Source organism: Pyrus communis, chromosome 14, assembly GCF_963583255.1.
Source record: "Pyrus communis chromosome 14, drPyrComm1.1, whole genome shotgun sequence".
NCBI lineage: Eukaryota > Viridiplantae > Streptophyta > Magnoliopsida > Rosales > Rosaceae > Pyrus > Pyrus communis.
This window is the reverse complement of record NC_084816.1, coordinates 23556893-23573731: the sequence shown is the minus strand read 5'-3', so window position 1 is coordinate 23573731 and position 16839 is coordinate 23556893. Positions and strand designations below refer to the sequence as shown.

At 36.8% G+C, this 16839-nt stretch overlaps 3 protein-coding genes and 1 pseudogene across 4 annotated transcripts; 2 read left to right on the top strand and 2 right to left on the bottom strand.

Annotated features, from left to right (window-relative positions):
• Nucleotides 1–11: 11 nt before the first annotated feature.
• Nucleotides 12–2965, bottom strand: LOC137716246 (transcription factor bHLH7). 2 transcript variants are annotated; one of them, XM_068455671.1, is made up of 8 exons: nt 2772–2965; nt 1852–2285; nt 1586–1648; nt 1298–1444; nt 1039–1104; nt 703–768; nt 435–494; nt 12–337 (listed from the first exon to the last, which is right to left on the bottom strand). In XM_068455671.1, exons 2-8 carry the CDS (start codon nt 2251–2253, stop codon nt 179–181), a joined length of 963 nt encoding a protein of 320 aa, XP_068311772.1. In that variant the 5' UTR covers nt 2254–2285; nt 2772–2965; the 3' UTR covers nt 12–178. The 2 variants fall into 2 exon arrangements, with proteins under 2 accessions (XP_068311772.1, XP_068311773.1); XM_068455672.1 differs by having other exon boundaries at nt 1852–2280.
• A 647-nt stretch (nt 2966–3612) lies between these two features.
• On the top strand, nt 3613–5333 carry LOC137714647 (uncharacterized; annotated as a pseudogene).
• A 1636-nt stretch (nt 5334–6969) lies between these two features.
• LOC137714177 (uncharacterized) lies at nt 6970–8632 on the top strand. Its single transcript, XM_068453456.1, has 6 exons — nt 6970–6999; nt 7168–7362; nt 7634–7930; nt 8054–8218; nt 8311–8394; nt 8481–8632. The coding sequence occupies exons 1-6, from the start codon at nt 6970–6972 to the stop codon at nt 8586–8588; spliced, it is 879 nt and encodes a 292-aa protein (XP_068309557.1). The 3' UTR covers nt 8589–8632.
• Nucleotides 8633–9274: 642 nt separating this feature from the next.
• LOC137714646 (heat shock 70 kDa protein 17-like) lies at nt 9275–16596 on the bottom strand. Its single transcript, XM_068453806.1, has 6 exons — nt 16556–16596; nt 11658–11922; nt 11403–11564; nt 11113–11187; nt 10926–11026; nt 9275–9739 (listed from the first exon to the last, which is right to left on the bottom strand). The coding sequence occupies exons 1-6, from the start codon at nt 16594–16596 to the stop codon at nt 9640–9642; spliced, it is 744 nt and encodes a 247-aa protein (XP_068309907.1). The 3' UTR covers nt 9275–9639.
• Nucleotides 16597–16839: the final 243 nt, after the last annotated feature.

Here is a 16839-nt window from a genome sequence, read left to right as displayed (position 1 = left end):
GCTACACAGTAAGAACAAGATTCTCCAAGCTTGCCAAACTCGTCACAATTTGCAAGTGTTCACATCGAGAATCTTGTGCGGCAAGTCACAATTCATATTTTGATGAAATCTCATGAAATTCAACAAAAGAGCAACATTAAACATGATATTTATGTAGTGTGCAAAGTATCTATCTAACTCAAGCTGAATCTTCGGAGTATTCCATTGGCAGCAGCACAAGACCTTTCTTCTCCAACAGCTCGCTTGCTGCCAGTACATCTACCTCCAGTAATTTTCCGATCATTTCTTCGAGAGGTTCATTCAGCATCTGCTGGTGGCAAAAGTAGTGACCATATCCCTGAGAAACATAAAAAGATCCATCATATAAATCTCCCTTGCATAATGTGAAGGACGATGATTTTGCCTAACTCAGGGCGTAGAATAGATGAATTTACCTCGTGGAAAATGATAGGTTCAGCAATCAGTTCACCTCCCAATCTGCTTCTACTTAAATCCTGCAAAGATGAGTAATATAAATATCATTATTTGTAAAAAGAAGAAAAAAAACTGCCATAGAATCATGGCTTGTTCCTGTAAGAACAATGACAATCCGAATACAATCTGCTGATGACGCCACACTGCAGTTTGTATTTTTGAGAAGGTGCTCATTCATGTAAAAATCATGCAAACCTGTAGAGTTGCAGTGTAAAGAGACAGATTTACCTTTATCTGAAGCTTCAAAAACTTGATTTGGTCAATTACATCATCCAGTACACATACTTGACGACCCTACACGTTCAAAAGTAATCAGTCATATAGATGGACATCTCAACGCATTCTACGCAAAAAATAGGTTTGCCTAATAGTAGCATTGAATCCGAGGCCATATATAAGACATGATTAAATTTGTAATCCTACTCTGTAAGCCTACATTTGATCTTTATGATAAGCATGATATGTCGGTGAGTGTATTACATTTACATGTGAAACTCTAATTATGTTTATATGGACATCTAGTACATGAGCAACTGCATACTTTCTTTTCTTTCATATATATACCTCTGCAGGTTCTGGAAGCAGTTCTTGCAATGCACTGAGCCTTTCACCGATTCGCATCCTGCGATTCTGAATAAATAAGAAACCAGTTAAAGAAACTAATGTATCTCCAACAAAATGTTTAACAAAATCCATTTACATTAATTTACAAACATTATGACTTGAGGTGAACAGAACAGGTAATGGTGATGTCTGCTATCCGAATGGAAAATCACACGATTGTTCGACAGTTCAGTTTATCTACTCAAAGCACTAGGCTTACATATTCAGATGAAAAAGTTCTCTGCTTCGAAACACTGTGATGTGGCTGGGAAAGATAACCAGGTGTGTCAATTGTTGCTCTTGGATCAACTTGAGAAACACTATCATAGCTATCCCAATTTGGATTATCTGTCCTTGAAGTATGATACTGCAGAAAGTACATTGCACAGCATTATCATGATAAAGTTCTCAAAAGAGAAAGAAAAAAAAACTGCTATCATTGAACTGATTGCTCGAGGCAATCGCAGCTGAATGTGATATCAAAGAAAGCTGTTAAAATTCACTTAACCTGCACGGGAAGCTGATGTTGTCTATTCACTAGTTCTTCATTATGTAGGCTCAGAAGTTTCATCTGTCAAAAAAAATTCAATTATAAGAACCAAAACAAGGAATTGGGTGAGAAAAACCAATTATAGAGTCAACCAGACAGGGAAGTTCCAACCATAAGCATTATCCTTCAAAGAAAGAAAGGAAGAGCTTCAAACCAAAGAAATTTTCGATTTCTCATCTTAATTTCAACGGATAAATGTAACGTTGCATTTCCAAGAATATTACCTTTGAAGAGTCCATATCCCTAGAGAAATCAGTTGATTTAGAACCACAAGCATTGCCCAGATCACTGTACAACCCATCTTGTTGGAATTCAGAAACTCTGCCAACATCATGTATGCTAGCAACAGATGAAGGAATGTTTTCCCACATATCTTCACAAGGAGACCTTGGGACAAATGCTGAACTCTCAGCTGGACACCCAACGTAATTGTGGGATGGCTTTTCGGGTTGAATCCACCAAGGTAAAGAAAGAACATCAGTTTGGTCTGCAGTCCTTCCAGCCTCCATCATAATATGTTGGTTCAGATCATAGCCCAGTGCCTCGGAGACATCATCCGCAGCATTCCCACAGAAACTCAATGACAGCATTTGTATGGGGTTGGTGAGGCTACTCTGCCCTTCCATATCAACCCGATGCAAAGGATCTTCGATCTTAACTAACCACGAGCGAAGAAACGGCATAACTACCAATACCAACCCAAATCATATGTTCATGGAAATTTAAAGCTCTGTATGCTGTAAGTTATTTAAACCAAACAAATTAACAAGAAAGGTGAAATGAGGTAAAGCTGTGGATTTCTACTACCACTAGAACAATGTCAATAAACCCAGTTGGAAATTTGGAAGCTAGTAAGCAAATCCAAACAATATAGTGGCAAAAAAAAATCCTAATTAAGATGTAACTAAGAACCCATTTTTCATGCTAACCCAAAAATTAACTTGCTAATCAATTACGAACCCACAAAAAATCTTCAACCAGAGATCACAAACAAGCATAACCATTCAACAAAAACTGCTACTACGAAAAACTGGTAATTACCAAAACAATGAAAAATTAAGAAATATGTAAGAATTAATGGCAGAATCGTGCTGGGAAAATGGGAAGAAGTGAAATGGGTTGGCTTATGATTTAATTATGTTACCTTTTTGTGACGAGCGGAAGCACGAGAGCGGCTTGCGGTTCCGGCGGAGAGGGGGGAGGGGTAGCTTTGGAGTTTAGGGATTTTCAGCGGAGAGAAGAAGAGATCGCAGCGAGGTGATGGCGCGCTTTTGCCTCCATTGTGTTTGGCGTGGGCAGCAGAGCGGTACGTACAAACAGAGATGAAATTAAGCTTTGTCAGAGGAGTGCAGGCCAGATGAGGCCTTTAGCGTACATGGATTTATTTAAAGAAAACTAATTAAAAAAAAGGTTTAAAAATTTTAAGTTTTAATGATAAGGATAAAATAAAAGGTAAAGCGAATAATATTAGGATTGACTTTTTAGTATAAAAATGTGATTTTTTATTAAAATATACGAGATTTTCGTTAAAATTCCCTTTATTTAAAAGTTCTACTAGGTTGTTAAAATAGTTGGAAAAGTGCTTTTGGGTTGTAAAAGCACTTGGATTTTTATTAAAAAGTTGGGCGTGTTTCTAAGAGCAACTCCACTTCTAAAAAATAAGCTGGTCTAAAGTCCATTTAATCCACTTAAATGAATAATAATTGACTCCAATTAATAGTAATTAGCTAAGTGCATCTTCATCCCTAAAAAATGAGCTGGATAAGAGTCTAGTTAATTCGTATTAAAATATTATTAAATTTTTATAAAATAATAATAAAATAATTTTATTTTTAATTTCAAATAGAAATTTTAACCAATCTTATCATGTCACGTGTCATTATTTTTGTGAAAGATAGTTAAGTATTTATATATAAAACAAAAAAAATCTTTTAATTTTGTTTTTGTATTAAGTTAATTAATCTGGACCGTTGAATTTCAAAAAAATGAAATCCAACAGCCTAAAAGTGGACACGTGGCCCACGGTAAGATTCTGACTTTTTTTTTTGTTAATGTTGGAACGCGTGCGTGTATCCCACATGCCACCGGCAAAAAAAAAGAAATTCACATGGCTGACATCAGCTTGGTGTCATGTAGGTCGATCTCTTGCTTAGTCCATAGTGTGTTGGGCTCAAAGCTGGCTTCCACTTTGGGTCAAAAAGCATCTCCAAACGATCCCCAACTTAGGTTAACTTCTCTAAGTTTAATGTGATAATGTGACATTTCAATAAAATGATTTTCCTGAACTGGACTGGTATTGCTAATTTCTTGATTTTGTAACTGATGTATGAAGTAGAATATGCATTTTTAATCAAGCTTGAAAATTTGATTGCTCTTTTGCAGGTTGAGCTTTGTGGTCATGCAACATTAGCAGCTGCATACACTCTTTCAACTCTGGCTTGATAAAGTCCGACATTGTTGAGTTTGCAACATTTGCAGAGTAACATTCTCTGAATGTTTCTGATTGAAATTCTTAGCTTCTCTTCTTGTTCTTCTTGCCTGAGAGTTCTCCATTTCATTCCCAATCGCTAACACTTTTCTGTTGAACTGAATTTTCCTGCCGACCCATCTAATCAATTCAAATCCGGTGATGTTTCGGTGATCTCCAAGGCTTTGGGTGGTGCTTCTATGGTTGAAATAAGGAGGACAACCGTCACAGATGATTTACTTGTAATTAGTCGTACAATCCTTCCACAAACCTACATTTTCAATTACGTATTATGCTTTCGATCGATAGAAGCATATAAAACAACGGACAGCTTTTTATTACATTGGATTGCCTGTACACTCTAGCATGTACTCCTAAGTGATACTGGTTTCATTTTTGAAGGTTGTGCTTCCATCAGCACAAGCTGTCACAGATTTACAGCCCGAGTTTGATGCAATTCGACAATGTCCAGGGTCCAGTGGCGTGATTGTAACAGGGATTGCTCCTCCGGAATCTGGATATGCTTTTTACAGTAGATTCTTCTGCTCCAAACAGGGAATTTATGAGGTAAGCAGTTTGCGTTCGTTCTCTCAGCAAGTTTCGTTCAAGTGCCTGATACCTGGTGCCAAATGCTGTATCATATTTCTATCAGCTTTGCTATGTTAGATGAGAAGATTATGTACCTGCATTCATAAGCCTCTCTTTTTTTCTTTCTGCTAAAGTGGATTTAAAACATTTGAATAACCTGCTTGGAACCTTTTCCTGTGTCTTTTCCCGTGTAATCTTTGTCAGTTTTGTTATTCCGAACTAAGGTACCGGAATATATATCTGAACCTGCTAACACGGATTTAAAATTTTAAACCATTTGATATACAAGTCTGAATACTGCTAATTGTTTACGTCAGGATCCCGTTTGTGGGAGCGCACATTTTGCCCTAGTATCATACTGGTGCAAAAAACTTGGAAAGTCTGATGTTTTTGCTTATCAGGTACTCCCTCCCTCCCTCTCTCTCTCTCTCTCTCTCTCTCTCTCTCTCTGGTCTTATCAGAATCTTAGTCCCCTCATATGTTGGTGTTTACTTTCAGGCATCACCTCGGGGGGGAGCAATTAACATTCATCTAGATGAGCAAAATCAGAGGGTAATGCTGCGAGGAAAAGCTGTTCTTGTGAGGGAAGGATCTGTTTTAAGCCTGAAGTTGGAATTTTTTATATTTTGCAAGTACAATTATTTGAAATAAATAACTCAGTTTTATGAGACAAACCATTATATTTGAATTAATTAAATTTGAGCAAATTAGTTTGGTGTGCCTTGATTTTTCATTTCAAAATTTGTATCCCGAATTCTTCATATTGGTTGAAAGGTGCTACTACAGCTCAACTTTCATCTCAGCTGAGCTGCTGAACTCTCCTCTCTCTCTCTCTCTCTCTCTCTCTCTCTCGCTAAAACGTGGTTTTCTGTTCGGCATATTTGATGTCATAATCATATGCTCAATTGTTTAATCACCACAAGGTTATTGATTTTGAGAAATTTTTCAGTGTGCCGAGAACACGGCTACTGTGACAAGTGATCACAAGAGTCCTATTTCGTTGAATTGAATTATCGTCTCCCCCCCCCCCCCCCCCCCCCAAAAAAAAACATTTCTGATTCCATATTATGCTTTTGATCATTTTCTATTTTATTGTCTTGTCAATGCAGTCTAGCGTGTACTCTTAAGTGATGCTTGTGTTATTTTCAAAGGTTGTGCTTCCATTATCAAAAGCGGCAGATTTACAGCCGCAGTTTGATGAAACCAGAAATTTTCCGGGGTCCGGGGGAGTGATTGCAAGGGGGATTGCTTCTCCAGAGTCTGGATATGATTGCCCTAAACACAGAATTAATGAAGTAGTAAGCAGCTTCCTTTCATTCTATGAGCAAGTTTCTTTCAAGTTCATGATATTGGGAACTAAGAATTGGTTTCAAAAACATTTTCACCAAAAGTATTTTCAATCATTTTAAAAGCACTTCCAAACGAGCCCATAATTGGTATAAATCTGAATGCTGCTACTTCTTGGGATCCCCTTTTTGGGAGCTCACATTGTGCCTTAGCGTCATACTGGTGCAAAAAACTCCGAAAATTCGAGTTGGATACATGGTACTCTATCTCTCTGTTCTTTTCATAATCTTCCTACCTTATATCTTGATACATTATTGTTTACTTTCAGGCATCGCGTCGAGGGGGAGTAGTACGCATGCATCTAGATGAGCAGAATCAAAGATGCGAGGGAAAGCTGTTACTGTCATGGAAGGAACTGTTTTAGCTTGAAATTGGAGTGAATTTCATTGTGCTAAATATAAATATTTGAATAAATTACTCAATTAGCGTGGAACAGAAACATTATCTTTGAATAAATTAATTAGGTGGTCCTAAGCGGGGGTCAGCGGAATTTGTAAAACAGTGAATACCAATGATGATGGTGGTAGACGTGCATGGCCTACAAAAATTTTCACAAGTTTCATGTGTTTTACACGTTTTTTTTTTTTTTTTTTTTTTTTTCCGAATCTTGATTGCTTTTCCTTTAATAATAGAAAGCGGGAGAAACAATGACTTGGCAAAAGTGATGCGACAATGATAGGGTGGGATACGTTGGATTATTTACATGCAAATCATAATACAATATGTACGCAAAAATAACGCATTACAATCACATGTTCACAACAAAAGTTATCTGCACAACGTGAGACGGTAATTTGTATCGAAAGTCGAAAAACATACTCGACCAAGAAGACATAAGATATGTTTCTTGACAAGTTGTCGGCAGGTGGGATCTTGTCGAGTCACTCTCTTACTTAAACTCTTTCTGGAGTGCTGCATAATCATTTCAATCTTCCTTCCAATGGCGAAGAAACCAGCCAAGTATTATGTGGTACGCTTTCGTTATCTCTTTTACGTTTGTGACTTCCCTGCATGGCCGTATCCCCACTCAATCACGCACTGCAATGTGGACGTGATTGACTTGGGGTATCGCGGAAGTGTCTCTTGCATGTAAGGCGTGCAAGTAGTGTATGAGCTGACTGGTGAAATGGCTGTGTAGGTGGACGCGTTCACGGACTCGGCTTTCAAGGGGAACCCAGCAGCGGTTTGCTTGCTGGAGGAAGATAGAGACGACCAGTGGCTGCAAGCTGTGGCCTTCGAGTTCAATCTCTCCCAGACTTGTTACTTGACTCAAATCGATGACTCTCACTCAGCTCCTCGGTTCGGTCTCAGATGGTTCTCGCCTACTAATGAGGTCTGATCAGCTCAATCACCTCTGTTTAGTGTTTCCTTTCATATGATCAAATAATCGATCTTTATAGTTCCTCTGGTTTCAAGTTCGTAATCTGGGTTCATAGTAGCAAAGTTTGAAATATAAAACCCACGCCAAAATTCGGAGTGTCAAGATCTTCAGCAGCCAAGAATTCAGTTAAAATGGTTCTTTTTAGGATTTCATGTGCGTAACTTTACTTAAAAAACAAACTTTATTTCCACTCGGGTATCTAAATCCGATTCCCTTTTCACAGGTTGAGCTTTGCGGTCATGGAACATTAGCTTCTTCACACACTCTCTTTAAGTCTGGTTTGATAAGTTCCGACATTATTGAGTTTTCGACTCTGTCCGGAATTTTAACAGCTAAGAAGGTTCCAGATGTTAAGACAGCCAATGGTGAAGCACAGGAGTCGTCCTATTTCATTGAAATGAACTTTCCTGCCGCCCCGTCTAATGAATTCAACTCTGATGAGGTTTCGGTTATCTCCAAGGCCTTGAACAGTGCTTGTATTATTGATATAAGGAGGGCAACTGTCACAGATGATCTACTTGTAAGTCATGCAATCCTTTTAGGAACCTGCATTTTCAGTTCCATATATCCTTTCAATCAATATAAGCCTATAACTTTTCCTTTCTGATGGTTCTGTTTCATTCTTTGTTTCATTTTCCGCAAGGTTGTGCTTCCATCAGCAAAAGCGGTTGCAGATTTACAGCCACAGCCTGATGCAGTAAAAAAATGTCCCGGGTCTAGGGGAGTGCTTGCAACAGCGATTGCTCCTCCAGAGTCCGGTTATGATTTTTACAGTAGATTCTTTGCCCCTAAACACGGTGTTAATGAGGTATGCTGCTTGCTCACTTATCAGTTTTCGGTTTTGTGAACTCAAGAACTACAGTTGATAAAAATCTGAATGCTGCTTCTTGTTTATGTCAGGATCCTGTTTGCGGGAGCGCACATTGTGTCTTAGCATCATACTGGTGCAAAAAACTCGGAAAATCTGATGTTGTTGGATACGTGGTAATCCCTATCCCTCTCTTTCCCTATCTTCGTTCTGATCATAAGCTTACAAGCCCGTATGTTGATACATTATTGCTTATTTTTAGGCATCGCGTCGAGGAGGAGTTGTAAGCATTCATCTAGACGAGCAGAATCAAAGGGTGCTGCTGCGAGGGAAAGCGGTTACTGTCATGGAAGGAACTGTTTTAGTTTGAAGTTAGAGTTAGTTTCATTGTGCAAGTACAAATATTTGAACTAAATGACTAGTAAAAAAAACACTTTGCGCGACGTAGGTACTTTCGTCGCGCAAAGTAAAAAATCGTTGCCTAAGGGTTTGAGCGACGCAACCTTCGTCGCGCATTAATCGTCGCGCAAAGTCTGAGACGCTAGGGTTTGCGCGACGGCCCACGGGGCGTGCGTCGCGCAAAGTGGGTTTGCGCGACGGCCACGGAGTGCGTCGCGCAAAGTGGGTTTGCGCGACCAACGGAGTGCGTCACGCAAACCAACTTTGCGTGACTAACGGGTGCGTCGCGCAAACTCACTTTGCACGACACACTTCGTTGGTCGTCGCGCAAACCCACTTTGCGTGACTAACGGAGTACGTCGCGCAAACCCACTTTGCACTACCCACTTTGTGCGTCACGCAAACCCACTTTGCGTGACTCATGCGTACGTCGCGCAAAGTGGGTTTGCGCGACGAAGCCATGCGTCGTGCAAAGTGATTGGTCGTGCAAAGTGGGGAGTAGTTTTGGTCAAACTTTTTTTTTTTTTTTTTTAATTCTTGATAAATATTGTAATTAAATTCGAAAGAATAATTAATTAACCAAGCAAAAGCATTTAATTATAAAATATATGAAAATGTACATACAAGATCCGAACAAAAAAAAAAAAACTAAAAGTGAACTAGGTTTAATACATCAAGCTATTAGGTATCAGCATGGCGAGGTGGCTCTGAGGTCGAAGGTGGACCAAGATGAAGTGCTGGTAGTGAGATTTGAAGGCCGGACATCTGTATGGCTTGTACAAGGTCTCTCCACGCCCCGCCATATGACCTCATCTCCTCGCCCTGGGCCCTCAGCTGCTCCTTCATCTGCTCGCCCTGGGCCTTTAGGGTTGTCACTTCCTCCTTCAATGCATCTACCTCTGCGTTTGATTTGGAAGAAGAGGCACCCGTTTCACGAATATGTGCTTTCCCCATACACCGAACAACTTTGCCACAACGACGACCTAAGTTCTGATCCAGGACATCAGTCATGATCTGAAAACCTACATCCTCAGGTATCGTGATGTCCTCGATCGGGGTCTCCGGGGGAAGCTGCGATGTTGCTTCTTGGAGAACAGAAGTGCTCTTTTCCACCATAGTAGCCTATAATAATAAAGAAAAAACATATAATGTTTAATAACAAAATATAAATAATATTTGAATGATTCATACATATAAGAATAATAATAATTACATATACTTACATGAAACTGCTCAGTAATCTCCTGACCAGGTAGATATATATATATATATATATATATATATATATATATAAGTGTCCCAATCTTGTCACAACTACATAAATACAGAACAACTAGATATATATATATATATATATATATATATATATATATATATATATATATATATCATTACAAAACATTGGAGAAAATTTTGACCATGAGGCTTATTATGATATGGCTACGTTATTAGCCATATTTCCTTATAAATGTTATTGACTTTATATAACTGACCAAAACTTAATAAATTAGGTCACCCTGTGCATGTAGGTGGATACTCCATTTATATAGGAAAAGCCAGGGTATCACATGGCTGGTCTTAGTTGGATTTTAGAACATTGTTAGAAACTTTTCAGCCCTGAACCAAAAGTTTATACATTTTAGTTCTTAAAATTTTCCAAATAAATCATTAAAGGAATCAAAATGTTGTATGAGGTCGCCTCTAATTTTTCCAAATAATTAGTCTTTTTTCTGAAATTATGAAGATAAAAAGCAAGAAAGTAAGCAAAATCCTGATCGAAAACAGTGAGATTTCTATACCACAGACACAGAACACTTAATAAGGTAAAAACCATCAAGGAAAAATACCAGTGAAGTTGTTGCTGCTTATGCAGTCAAGGTATCGTCTGAAAAAGAAAAAGAAAACGGATGGCAAGCAATTCCAAAACCAAAGGGACACTCGTCAAAACCAAGCTATCTGTCAAAGTATCGTCTGAAAAAGTAGCGTGCTTCTCCAGTGCACAAAATTTAAATTTTCTTCCCATAATTTAAACTATAAACATCATCTTGATCTTTGGTTCTATGAAAGTGAAACAGAATATGATAAAACTATAAACATGTACCTAATGAAGCTATAAACAGAATATGATAAACATGTACCTAATGAAGCTAAAATCATCAGATCAGATACATTGCATTGACTTGACACAGGACTTAAATTGTAGAAATTACATCTGAAAATTATACATCACTGCCCAATTCTTTTTTCTTGGTGAATGCAGTATTACCCTCAATTAAACTTAAACCAAACAAACTAAACTGGAATATACCTGAAGAATATTGGATCACCAATAGCTTTTAGCATCTCTAGGCGTTCCTGAAACTCTGAAGCAGTAGCATCTTCACCATCGGTGTAAAGCCACTCTTGCACCTAAGAAAAAGACAACAGGTTAAATGGAAAACTTAGGACAGAGATATGATGAAGCTGAATTTTGGGTTGAATAAAGAAATGTCTACCTCATCTAGCTTTCCAATAAAGGATTGGCGTTCCTCGCTAGTTGAAATTTTTTCAAATTCCTCGGATGTTTCAAACTGGTATACGAAAGAATTCACGGCATAATATACAAAACAAACTACAAAACAAACTACATTAATAACTTTATCAAACAACAATTGCAAGGCATAATATCACGGAAAAATCCAGAAATATTTGGAAACATCGTAAATATTCATAAAAAAATATATCATGCAATGAAGATGGTTTTCTTATGCCGAGAAGAAAAAAATATTTGATTGCACCTACACACCTTTTCTTTAGTACCATATATGTATCCTTCCAAGTTATTTTTCAACTCTGCCGTTCTCCTCCGCTCTGCATCCTTCTTGTCTAATTCTTCTAATTTACGCTTTGCTTCAGCAAGAGATTCTTTTGAAGGAGACATTGCAGGTCCGACTGTTTTCTCAACAATCTACAATATGAAAAGGAGATTTGAGAAAATACGAGCTTCTAATGAGCTGTTGAGAAGCATGAAAGAACTTTAAGAAAATTAACTAACGTATACCTTCAGTGGAATCCTAAAGGTCCGCTTTTTCAGCTTTTTTTCAATAACAACATCCGCTTCTACAGTAGAGTTGGAAGTGTTACTATTTCCACCATCATTAGTATTGCCATTGCTGTCTTCTGAAGAGTTCTGAGCACCAGTTTCAGTCGAAATGTTCGGTGCAACATTAGTTGAATTCTCCACACTCAGATTCTTCTTAGGAACTTCCACCCATTCTGACACTTCAATAACAGCATCTGCACGATCCAACGATAAAACACCACTTCTACTCAAAGAGAAATGCAGACTTGCTTTAATGGGTGAAGACAAATTCCGTGATGCATAAAACTATAAACATGTACCTAATAAACATCATCTTGTACTTGTCATTGAAGGCATTTTAAGTTCATCAGCCGCCGGCCTGTTTAAAAGGTCCTTAATTAACACGGCATATGCATCCTTAATTAAAATCAGATTAATAAAAGCCAATTTCATGTTCATACACAAAACACACATACATCAACAAAATACTCAGAAATCAACTTGCAATTTGAGCCTAAACCCTAAATAACAAAAACCCATTGAAAATCAAAAACCCTTACCTTGATTTTGGGACTTGATTCGCGTCGGCTTCGAGATTTGCGTGAAGAGGAGAGAAAGAGATCTGGGGTCTACGGGAAAAGAAAGGGGACGGGATTTTGGGTTCAAGATTTGTGAAGAGGAAAGAGGGAGATAAAGAGGGATGGTTCAAGATTTCTGGGTTATGTTCGAATAGAAGGAGGAGGGTTCAGTTGGGTTAGGTTTGAATAGAAGGAGGAGAGGGAGATAAAGAAGGGCTGTCATTTGGGTTCGAATTGAGGGAGATAAAGAGGGCAAAGTGGAAAATTTTGGAAAAATTGAAAAAAACCGCCTATTTTTCACTATTATACCGCCAAAATTATCACACCTTGCGCGACGTAGGTGTTTAATTCGACGTCGCGCAAAGTTGTTTTGCACGACGATCATACTAAGGCGTCACGCAAAGTATTTAATTGGAAAAAAAAAGTATTATGAAAATTACCGAAAATGTGACTTTCCTCCTTTCAAATTCAAATTTTTTTAAACATAAAGCCCACAATAATATATTTTTCTAACAAAAACCCACAATAATTTTTTTTTTCATATATATCAGTCAATCTCTTAAGTATTATAAGTACGAAATAAATAAATAAATTAAAATCTACTTAGTAAATATATATACGGTTGAACTTCATAAGAAAAGCATCGTATGAAACTAGTTTCAAAGATCCAACCGTCAAACTTGTTTCTATATGCTTCGAGATCGCATCAGCCAAAAATCGCAAAAAATAAACATGCAGAGATCAAGTAACGGGACAAAACTTTTTGACGATTATAAACGAAAAAGCACGATTTAACGGTTATTTTAACTCCAATTTTGATGATTTTTTACAGCTACACTCCTTGATCCTATATGAATACAATAAACAAATTTGATCGTCAATTTAAAATGTTTACACAAGTGGATACCACAAAATCTTATGTTATACTTGATGAAAGTATAAATAAACTCCAAATGTTAGTGAATCTAATGTTTTGATGTGATACGCATTGTACGAAACTAGTTTTAACGATCCAACCGTCAAAGTTGTTTGTATATGCTTCGAGATCGTGTACACCAAAAATTGCAAAAAACAAACATTCAGAGATCAAGTAACGAGACAAAACTTTTCGACGGTTATAAATGAAAAATCACGATTTAACGGTTATTTTAACTTTGATTTTGATGATTTTTTACAACTACACTCATTGACCTTATATAAATACAATGAATGAATTCGATCTTCAATTTAAAATATTTACACTAGTGGATACCACAAAATCTTATGTTATACTTGATGAAAGTATAAATAAACTCTTAAGTGTTAGTGAATCTATCGTTTTGATGGGATATGCAGCTTAGAAACTAATTTCAACGATCCAACCGTCAAATTTGTTTATATATGCTTCAAGATCGCATACGCCAAAAATTGCAAAAAACAAACATTCTGAGATCAAGTAATAAGACAAAACTTTTCGACGGTTATAAACGAAAAATCACGATTTAACTGTTATTTTAACTCCGATTTTGATGATTTTTTACAGCTACACTCCTTGACCCTAAACAAATACAATGAATGAATTCGATCTTCTATTTAAAATATTTACACTAGTAGATACCACAAAATCTTATGTTATACTTGATGAAAGTGTAAATAAACTCTTAAGTGTTAGTGAATCTATCGTTTTGATGTGATACACATCCTACGAAACTAATTTCAACGATCCAACCGTCAAACTTGTTTATATATGCTTCGAGATCGCATACGCCAAAAATTGCAAAAAACAAACATTCAGAGATCAAGTAACGAGACAAATATATGAACGTATACATAAATTAACAAATTGGAAATGGAAGTTTAAAAGATGAGTTAGTGTTTATATGTATCTCAACTCTCAATCATGAGGAAGTAGAACTATGTGCCTTATGGTTTACAATTGAGTATTATATGATTAGTTTGAAAATTTTCTAATTTATTCAGTTTATAATTGGCCATAAATAAATAGGAGTTTATAATGTGCGTAGAAATCACTTTCCAAAAATATAACGTATGCATAAGATTCTTGTAGCGCCTTTGGTTGCTAGAGTTCAAACTTCTCCAGTCGTCATATGTATTTGTCCAATGTTCAATCCGGGTTAAGCAATTATATTTGCATTCAAATTTAAATTCGTTGGTTTTGTCCAATCAACTCTCATATCTTTTCCCACCACAACACTAACACTTGCAAATAGCAACATATATAGCAAAAATCAACAACAATGTTAGTTAGGTGATAATGTTTTAGCTCAACTTTCATAATGTAAGCTAAAGAAGCTTCTAAGCCACACACAATTGATAATATATAATGTTACATGTTTCCTCCTTAAATTCATTTTTTCAGCATTTTTATTTAATATAAGAACACAATATTTGTATTAAGTTCATAGTTTTTATATGCATCAAATGAATGTCTATCTCATATACTATGACTACTTTCTGGTAGATAATTTCCTTAATTTTTGGTATTAACAGCATGGAAAGGATCCTAGAAATACTCATATGCTAAGAGCACTAGTAGAAACAAGGTTAGTAACACAATATTTTTCAAAGCACATTTACTAGTTAAAGTATTGTTGGAACTACCTGGTGTATAGAGAAAAAGAAAATCAACAAGATAGTTATCTCCCTTGATTTTACAATTTCAATTTCGTAAATGAATCACATGAAGGATCTACATATTATTAATTCAGTTTACATCATGTTTAAGAACAAGGGAAGGATTGCAATCGAAAAAACATAAAGAATTAATATCAATTCAAACCTGATCTGGTAGACGATTTTGAAGAGAGAGATGGAAGACGGAGGTAGCTGCTGCAACTGGGTTTGCAGTTTCTGCCTCCCAAACTAATCAAATGAAATAAAAAAAGTCGTTGACTTTGCGCGACGCAGGTGGGCATACGTCGCGCAAAGATGTTTTGCGCGACGCAGGTGGTCATACGTCGCGCAAAACATCTTTGCGCGACGTATGCCCACCTGCGTCGCGCAAAGTCAACGAAAGAAGCGGTAAATCCTTTTTCGTTTGGCGCCAAAAGTTTGGCGACGAATGACGGCGTCGCGCAAAACTGCTTTGCGCGACGTATGTTCACCTATGTCGCGCAAAGGCGTTTTGAGCAACGCGTTCGTCGTCGCGCAAAGTGCCGTCGCGCAAAGTCCGTTTGCGCGACGTTTTGTGTTATACGTCGCGCAAACGGACTTTGCGCGACAAAATTTTCTCCGTCGCGCAAGATTCCGTCGCGCAAACATGTTTTTCTACTAGTGTGACTCGGTTTGTGGGAAAAATAAAACCATTGTATTTCGAATAGATTTCAAATTCGATCTGTTGTGTTTGGTAATCCTGCATGTTTCTTTAAAAAATCTGTGTTCTGATTTAAGATAAGTTGGTGAGACTTTGGACTTGGTTCCAAACGAACAGAATCAAGCAAGCTGTATGTGAAACTTTCTATTTCAAGGTGTAGTTCCTTCAATTTTTCGGTGTGTTTGAATCACAGTCACGTGGTGTTACTATTCCGCTCAAATAAAAACATGCGGATTTGTTTTTTTTTTTATTAATATACCTTAGAATTGAGACATATTAACCTTGCCGTCCATCATTATTATAATATATAGAATAATACATCATGTGGCATGTGTGACTTATCAACCATGTCACGTCATGCTCAAATGTATAATTTGGATGAACTAAACTCGTATTATTGTATTTCAAAGCAAACAATCTTCGGATATGAGCAGTTGGTCTGAGTTGGAGGATGTCCCATTCGAGAGTCACATGGATACATAACGCTATATATTTGTAAGAAGTTTGGTACTAAATAGTGAATGAGTTAATCGTCATTTGCAAAGGCATTTTTGTAAATATCGTGAATATAATTTAACTAAATTTAGCCATTTACTTGGACTTCTAAGTTACTATTAATATGGAAATGTTTTGGTCCAATTCGTGGGATTCAAATCCCTCCATCTTCGCATGCGTCTGATATTCTATTGGATGGGGAAACTTAAACTTTTCGGGTGCAAAACTCTCATTCTTTTAAATTATTATAATCATTTCAAATCCCTCTTCCCTTAGTAATAATTTTTTTTATTTTTAAATCCCTTCCTCTTCATGCAGAGATATCTTATGCACATAAATCCTTGAGATTCTACAAGATACATGTCCTCGTACTCTCTTTTAATATTCACTTTCACAAAATATTTTCTGCATGCTAGAAAATCATTAATTCATTCAATCAAGAAAATTAAAAATAATTTAAGACAAAGGATCCTCTGTATGTATATAAATACCCTTCTCTCATTTCCTTTGAACTGCAAGAAATCTCAGCCATCTGATCATTCTTGATTCCAGGGATAATACTACAAAGCCACCATCAATGGCCCAGAATCACATTCCTCAGGTACTTACCAATTCCTACCAATTGAAAACTAATTTGTTTGTATACATTTTGCCAATTTGTATGATCCTCCTATCCTCGCAAAACAGATTGTTTTGTTGTCTTGGTATCGCCTTTTTTTTTTTTTTTTTTTTTTTAATATTTTGCAGCATTAATTTATTTAAACTGTATCATTGC

Excerpts from the sequence above, each read along its gene's own strand:
- LOC137716246 (XM_068455671.1), bottom strand. The coding sequence starts at position 2,253 with ATGGAAGGGCAGAGTAGCCTCACCAACCCCATACAAATGCTGTCATTG. Across the intron at positions 769-1,038 it reads TGCTTCCAGAACCTGCAGAG|GGTCGTCAAGTATGTGTACT; the intron begins GTATATATATGA and ends TTGAACGTGTAG. Across the intron at positions 495-702 it reads TTTTGAAGCTTCAGATAAAG|GATTTAAGTAGAAGCAGATT; the intron begins GTAAATCTGTCT and ends TCATCTTTGCAG.
- LOC137714177 (XM_068453456.1), top strand. The coding sequence starts at position 6,970 with ATGGCGAAGAAACCAGCCAAGTATTATGTG. Across the intron at positions 7,363-7,633 it reads GGTTCTCGCCTACTAATGAG|GTTGAGCTTTGCGGTCATGG; the intron begins GTCTGATCAGCT and ends CCCTTTTCACAG. Across the intron at positions 7,931-8,053 it reads CTGTCACAGATGATCTACTT|GTTGTGCTTCCATCAGCAAA; the intron begins GTAAGTCATGCA and ends ATTTTCCGCAAG.
- LOC137714646 (XM_068453806.1), bottom strand. The coding sequence starts at position 16,596 with ATGGCTGAGATTTCTTGCAGTTCAAAGGAAATGAGAGAAGG. Across the intron at positions 11,188-11,402 it reads TATATGGTACTAAAGAAAAG|TTTGAAACATCCGAGGAATT; the intron begins GTGTGTAGGTGC and ends TTCGTATACCAG. Across the intron at positions 9,740-10,925 it reads GGTGATCCAATATTCTTCAG|GCTACTATGGTGGAAAAGAG; the intron begins GTATATTCCAGT and ends TTATTATTATAG.